The following is an 8,187-nucleotide window of genomic DNA, read 5'->3' on the forward strand; positions in this document are numbered from 1 at the left end:
GTGCCACACCGGTACCCATATGTATACATAGAAAGAAGTTTAACATCAAGGAAATGGATTACAATTGTAGAGTTCCAGATCCCTAGCAGAAGGTAGAGAGACTCCCTCCTGTATCTCCATTACACTGGTAATAGGCCACACGCCCAAAGATGTATCCCTTCAGTTGATTGACTACTCATCACCACTCAGAGTTAACTAGGCCTGTATTTGGTTTCATCACCATGGGAATAAGCACATCCCAACTGCCAAACTTCTGGAAATCCTAGCATAGTTAAGCTGACACCAAACCCTAAACATTACAATGTGTATACCCGCTGTTTACATCTCTATCTGTTTTGAAACATCAAAAAGAACAGATAGAGATTATTATAATTAATGTAATCACATTTAAATCCTAACCTATTTGAAGGGGAAAATAAAATCCCACAAGTTTCATAATATTGCTTCATTATTCTATTGTTAGGAATTTGAACAGTTTTTCACTATTATAGATAATGCTGTTGAGATATTTGTGTATAAACTGCTGTAAGTTCATGAAATACACAACATAATTTTCCAGGAGTTAATGATTCAGAAGGATCCATTGACTCTCAATTCTAGTGCTCTTAGTATATAAAGTGAAAGTGATTAGCTTTTCTCAGGGGAGTTATGATGAACATTTTGGGAAAATACGGAGACTTGTTTTTTTTCTTTATAAACTTTTATACTATTTGAATTTAATATTGTTGTTAAGTGCTGTCAAGTCAGTTCCAATTTATAGCAGCCCTCTATAGGGTTTCTGGGGATCAGCTGGTGGGTTTGAACTGTTGACCTTGTGGTTCACAGTCCAGTGTTGATCCTCAGCATCACACCAGGAGTTCTGAATTTAAAATAAGAACCTATATACAGATCCATTTGGAGAGATGAGGGTGAAGATACAAATTGTGGAGTTTTCTCCTGATTTTCTTGCTCATCAAAAGCACTGGATCAACTTATTAACCTGGAGAAAAGAAGGATACTGTGGCAGAGAGCAGTTCTGTGGTGTTCTTGGTCACACAATTTATAGAATTTCTGAAGGGCATTGGAGATTACTGCCAGGCACATCACAACCTCTGTGTAGACAAGTGAACTGTAGAAATTCACTATTAGTCCACCAAGAAGCCCCCATAAGAGCAGTTAACCAGGACACAGAAGTGTTGAATTGAAATCCCTGGAGCAATTTTCAAGAGTTCTGACCTGAATGGGGTAAACCTCAGTGCACTTCCTTTCTATTGCCTCAGTATTACTCAACTGAAGAATTGCTGCTTCTTGTAAGGAGGTTCATTTCATTTTCCATTACTCCCAACACTATACTGAAAGCACTGAGAATTACAAGTGGAGTATTTTGAAGTAGACTTCAGTTTCTTTACATCATTTCTGCATTCACTTTTTAAAATTCTTTCATAACCCTATTGAATTTTTAAAACAAAATCAACATGGCTAGAATGAACCATCCAGCTCCTGTGAAAGTCACATACAAAAACATGAGATTTCTTATTACACACAATCCAACCAATGTGACCTTAGATAAATTTATAGAGGAACCTAAGAATTATAGAGTTACTACAATAGTAAGAGTATGTGAAGCAACTTATAACATTGCTCTTGTGGAAAAAGAAGGTCTCCATGTTGTGGATTGGCCTTTTGATGATGGTGTAACGCCATCCAACCAGATTGTTGATGACTGGTTAAGTCTTGTGAACATTAAGTTTCTGAAGAACCTGACTGATGTATTGCTGTCCATTGTGATGCAGGACTTGGGAGAGCTCCAGTGCTTGTTGCCCTAGCATTAATTAAAGCAGAATGAAATATGAAGATGCTGTACAGTTCATAAGGCAAAAGTGACATGGAACTTTTAATAGCAAGCAACTTTTGTATTTGGAGAAGTATTGTCCTAAAATGTGTTTGCGCTTCAAAGACTCCAGTGGGTCATAGAAACAACTGTTGCATTCACTAAAATGGGTGCCTGATGGTATTACTTTGGAAGTGGAACTTGGGACAGGACCTAGTTTTTCATGCATATTTACCAACATGTTAGCTTTGTGAATAAAGCTTCCAGAAGAGTATTGAAAGTAGTTTTGTCAGGCTTGACAGAATTGCAGTCAGCCTATCTGGACATTTAGCAAAGGTTTCTTACTCTTCAACATTTAAAATCCTTATCATTTGTACCAATTGACCTTTCCTGAAAGCATGCAGTATTCTTATAAGACTTTAAATCTATTTCCACGCCAGACTCCTGTCAATATATAAGAAATTTAGCATGATTAGGTGCCAAAATACCCAGCACAATACTTGTACATTTTTAGTATCATGTTGTTGTTGTTGTTGTTATGTGCCGTGGAGTCTGTTCCGACTTATAGCGACCCTGTACAGGGTTTCCGAGGCTGTAAATCTTTACAGGAGCAGACCGCCTCATCTTTCTCCCGCGGAACCACTGGTAGTTTCGAACTGCTGACCTTGCGGCTCACAGCCCGATTCGTAACCACTACGCTACCAGAACACTAAACCTTTATGTAGTTTATTCCTTCAATTACTTCAAACTTTGAAGATAGAACCTATATGGTTATTTACCTGCTCAGACTGTGTTTACATCTCCCACATTTGTACCAGTCAGTATACATCAGGTTTGCTCAACCACTGATTTTTGTTGTTGTTGTTTTCATCAAGTCCTAACAATGATCATTTAATGTCTTTCTATAAATTTCATTTTGAAAAAACCTGCATTGTACAGAAGAACATGTCAACATGTCTTTAATGTCTCCAAACCAAAAAAAAAGGCTTACAGTTAATTTAATATTTGCACTTTGGTGTGCAACTTAACAGGGAGGATCTGAGTAAAGAACGAGAGTGGACTATTAAATTTTTTAGGAAAGTGTTGCCTTTGTCTTGTGCAGAACATGTAGAACAGGCCCTTTAATTTAGTACATATCTTTTTAAGTGGTAGAAATGCTTTGTTACTGTAGCCAAAACTATTCTTAATCATACAATTTTTAAATCTTTGTTATTTTTTCTCTCATCAATTGGAAGATATTTATGAACTTTGTTTGAAGTGTGATTTTTTTTTCCCCTTTCCAATCTCTTGCAAAAAAACAAAAAGTGAGTTTTTGCTAATGAATTGAGCACTCTAATTTTTATATGCCTTTTCAGCTGTGTAATTTAATATTTGTATTCTTGATAATTTTTTTATTGTGTAATTGATTAAATGGTGATGTGTATTAATGTTAGTTCAACCATGTATTTATACCGTCTGGGAATGTGTGGTTATAATTCTGAGAGAGAAATAATTTTTCAGTGTTCACCAGCTTGTAAAAACCTAGTTGTAAGATTTTAAACATCTAAGTAAATGATGAAATGCATTTATATATTAAAAAAAACAAACAAACAAAGAACTTGTATACAAGGAAAGGAGCTCTGGTCGTGTAGTGGTAACGTGTAGTGGTAATGAATTGGGTTGCTAACCTCAAGATCAGCAATTCAAAACTACCAGCTGTTCATGGAAGAAAGATGAGGCTTCCGTAAAGATTTACAACCTTGGAAACCCTACACAAGGTAGCTATGAATCAAAACCAACTCCATGGCACACTACCACATATACAAGGAGTCCTGGTATGACACTGTAGGAGAAGGCATTGAACTGCAAGGTTGGTTTGAATGACAGTCAGTAGCTCAAACTCACCAGCTGCTTCTTGGAGACCCTATATAGGAACTTAAGGGCACATAACAACAATACAGGTTCCAATTGTGTAACTAAATTTTTTTTCTTTGAAATTAAAATGAGAATCAGCATTGTTGTTGTTGTTGTTGTTAAGTGCTGTAAAGTTTGTTCTGACTCATAGGGACCCAGTACAGGGTTTCTAAGGAAAGACCGGTGAGTTTTAACCTTGCTGTTCAAACCTGGTTGCTCAAACAGACTTTGCAGTCCAAAGCATTAACCCACAGCTCACACCAGGACTCCGTAAAAATCAGTATTAAGTGTCAATTAGACAAGTAAAAGTTTTAGTTTTGAAAATAACAAGTAGCATCAACCAATGTTTCCCATAAGAGGAGGAAAAAGTGGTCAATGAAAATGGTCAATGATAAAACTCAAAGTTGAAGCTGACGCCAACATGAAGTATTCCATTTTTTGTAAACAACTTAATTATTCTGCATGGACACTTAAAAAAAGTTTTGTTCTTCACCATTCTGACATTTAAAATCCAAAGTATATTCAAGGTGTGAATTTCATCTCATTTACAGGATATTTAAGGTGTGAATTTCTTTTCACTCATTTTACCTGAAATATGCTAGACTCCTCTTCTAATTTGACTCTATTTTCCCCCCACATACCAGATAATAAAATCCCACTTTTTCTTTTTCTATCCTATTACAGCCCAAGCACTTTCATCTCAACCTACCCTTTTTTATGGTCTGCTGTCCATATCTCAGTCCTGAGGAAAATAACAAACATTATCATGTTCTGTATGTTAAAGTAAACATTTTCTGGAATCTGTTGTCTCTTAATCTTTAGGGTGATTATTTTTTCCTGTTGCTCTCATGCATTTTTAATTTTCCTTTTTTAAAAGGTTATTCATTTCTAAATGAATTCTCCCCACACTCTATTTATGGTAATGTAGAAAATAATTATAGTAAGTATGGAATTCCTGGATCTGGTTGGAGAGATTTTCAGATCCTGCATTTACCAAATTACATGAAATGATGAATGAGTTTGTCTATTGTTTGACAATTTGAGTGCAAATTATATTCTTTTGTTGAATTGTAATTCTATGTCACAACCTAGAAATTTTCATCTATGTGGTTCCGGCAGAAATGAGGTGAGTCTTTTAATCTATTCCACTGTCTGGGTTTATAATATTCTGAACAGGTAACTTACAAGGGTCCAGTGTCCACTGTGACCAGCGTTCCTCTAGACCCTACCCCTATTTATATAATGTCTTAATTGTGGGAATTACATCTTCTAGGATATAGTAAGCTTATTTTTAGGTATAACTTGGTTCTGTACCAGAAAGGAAGTCCTGGTATGACACTACAACACAATGCACTGGATCACAAAGTCAGATTAAACTGGAGGGACAGTGGTTCAAACTCACTAGACACTCCTTGGAAAACTTATACAGGGTCACTATGGGTCAGAAAAGATTTGATGGCACTTTACAACAGTAATATACCAGAAGGAACACTGGTGACACAGTGGGTTATGTGTTGGGCCGCCAACCACAAGGTCATTATTTGAATCCATCAGCTGTTCCTGCTCCCATAAAGATTTACAGTCTCATAAACCCTATACAGGGTCATTATGTGTCAGAACAAACTTGATGGTACACAGCAGCAGCAGGTGCTAGACCAATGGTATTGTGAAAGTTCTGGTCTTTAAAGAGATGTAGAAAAAATAAAGTTGGGATCACAAAGTAACATCTAGAAAATAGTGGGAAGGCTGGCAAGTTTTCAGTTTCATAAAGACCTTTAAGTTCTGAAACAGAAAGGAAATAACAGAATGGAGCGAAGACCCCCTTTCTACTCTTCAGCAGCTGGCTTGCTACTTCCTTCAGAAAAACTGATTTTGTCTTCTCACTTCCATCAATCCAGCAGTATTTAGAAATGATTCAGACAAGTACCTTTAAATCAAACAGACTAGGTACTGAGTTTTCTGTATAAATATGTGCAAAAGGCTTTACTTCTAATCTAAAGAGTAAACAACAACAACAACATTGCCATCAGTCCATTACAACCCATATTCTATCACACAGAGTAGAGCTGCTCCTTTGTGTTTCCAAGACTGTAAATCTTACAAGAGCAGAGAGCCTCCTCTCTTTCCCATGGAGTGGCTTGTAGGTTTGAATCACTGACCTTGTATTGAGCAGCCCAAAATTTAACTATACAGCCATGGCTCCTTAACCTAAAGACGTCATTGTTGATTACTAATCAACACTCAAATCAAGTATATGATTTATTAATAGTTCGATTGCAAGACCATATATATTTAAATTGATGTATATTGTTACTTAGAACATGTTCAGAAATTACCATATGGTTGTTTTCATCATTGTTAGTTGCCTCGGAGTGGGCTGTAACTCATGCCCATCTTAGGTGTGACAGAACAAAACATTATCTGGACCTGTGCCATCTTTATGCTCTTTAGCGTGTTTGAGTCTATTGTGGTGACTCTTGTTACCAAACTACTCCATTGAGTGTTTGCCTCAACTTTGCCAAACATGATGTGTTTTTCTAGTGTTTGTTTTTTTCCTGATAACATGTTTAAAGTAAGCAAGTTGAAGTATTGCTGTCCTCCATTCTAAGGAAAATTCTGATTGTATTTCTTCTCAGACAGATCTTTTAAAATTATTTTGGCAGTACACGGTATATTCAGCATTCTTCACCAGTCCCACAACTCAAATGCTTCCATGCATCTTGGATCTACCTTTTTCATTATCCAACTTTTACATGCATATAAGACAAATGGAAAGTCCTTGGTTTAGGTCAAGTACGTCTTGGTAATCTAAGTGACATCTTTGTTTTTTAAATGTTTGAAGAGGTCTTTTGCAGTAGTAGAATCTGCAGTTCATCCATTGATTTCTTAACTGCTACTCCCATGGAAACTGATTGTTGATACTTGTAGAAAAAAAATCACTAGGAATTTCAATTTCTTCCTAATTTATTGGTCCAACAGTGAGGGTTTATTTTATTTTATTTTATTTGCGTTCAAGTGTAATGTCTTTAACATTCATCAGTAAGTACTTCCAGTTGTTTTCACTTTCTGTAAGCAAGATTTGGTCAGTTTATATCACAGACTGTCAATGTAATACCATGTTAACAGATGTGTTAGCAGTTTTTCCAGAAATTAAATATTTGAAATATATATTAAATCTATATCAAATGCAGAATAATGAATAAATGAAACCAGTACTATTTCTGTTCTCAGATATTTTTCATATGTAAAACTGAAAGCAATTATCTATTTTACATGTTAGGCTAAGGTACCAAAATATCTCAAAATGTACATTGTAAATACGTAGTAATTTTATTTTTCTTCTTAATCATGAAAACTTCTAACATGCCAGGTATGTTGCAAGAGGTTAGTTTGTAAGCATAAGAGGGTGCATAGAAATAAACTGACATTCTTTCAGTACAAATACTTAAAAGCACAGCTCTGTCCCAGGCTCAACACAGCAGCATAGCTTGATAGCTTTCAATATTAACACAAGAACATACTACTATTATGTTCACTACTCTATATCTCTATGCTCTGATTACCTATTGATACAATTCTCCAATATAAATTATCTGTGCAAGGGTGACCTTTATATTTTTACCTTATAGAGCAAATGATAAGGAGGAAGAGAAATATGTACTTCTTTCATTGTTTATCCATTATGTAAGTGTCATATTTGACTTATAAAATATAAATTGTTGCAATGAGATGCAACAAGGACAGTTAGTTAAAATTCTTCTCGGGAAATCCAAAACAATTTTCTGTTTTCTGATTAACCCAGAGAGCAGTGATAATGTGAGGACATATCTACACCATTGAGATGTTCAAGAGATCACCTGACTATTCCATAGTGTTCTCTATACAAAGACAATGTTTTGACTCATCAGCACCTTTCCTTCCATGGATATATCAATGTATAAAAGACCTTAGGAGCCTGGTGAGGTGCTGTGGGTTAATGAGCCAGACTGCAAAGCCATTTGAACTGCAAAGTCAGTGGTTCAAGCTCACCAGCTGCTCCTCAGAAACCCTATACAGGGTGGCTATGGGTCGGAACCGACAAGACAGCACTTCACAAAAACAAGAAAAACAAAAGACTTTAGACAAATCAATTTTGGAATTAGACCCAAAAAAGACAAACATTATGTCTTATATGTGACTGAGACATGTGTTCTTTTCTAATCCTGCATATTTCTGAGAAGACAGGTGTCAGTAATGAATGAAAAATCATTATACAATATCATTGTTCCTTCCTAGAAATGAAAAGCCAAGGCTAAAATAATTATCCCAGTACTAGGAATCCTGAAGACAAATCAAAAACTACTTCCATCAAATTGGACTCTTCATCTTGAGTTCCAACCATGAGTAATTCCTTTGGTGTTTTGTACATAACCTTGAAAAGGGAGGTTGGCCATTAAGGAAATTTCCTCAGTTCCAATTATACACACACACACACACATATATAT

The 8,187-nt window shown here is 35.8% G+C and overlaps 1 protein-coding gene across 1 annotated transcript in view; it reads left to right on the forward strand.

Moving 5' to 3' along the window:
• The first annotated feature begins 1,454 nt into the window (after positions 1 to 1,454).
• The window catches only part of LOC102839961 (protein-L-isoaspartate(D-aspartate) O-methyltransferase-like), a 36,083-nt gene continuing 29,350 nt past the window's right edge, over positions 1,455 to 8,187 (forward strand). Inside the window, exon 1 of the mRNA XM_006866449.1 lies at positions 1,455 to 1,705. Within this exon, the coding sequence (XP_006866511.1) occupies positions 1,455 to 1,705 (251 nt within the window). The remainder of the gene's footprint in view (positions 1,706 to 8,187) is intronic.

This window comes from Chrysochloris asiatica, unplaced genomic scaffold (genome assembly GCF_000296735.1).
Source record: "Chrysochloris asiatica unplaced genomic scaffold, ChrAsi1.0 scaffold00091, whole genome shotgun sequence".
Lineage (NCBI taxonomy): Eukaryota > Metazoa > Chordata > Mammalia > Afrosoricida > Chrysochloridae > Chrysochloris > Chrysochloris asiatica.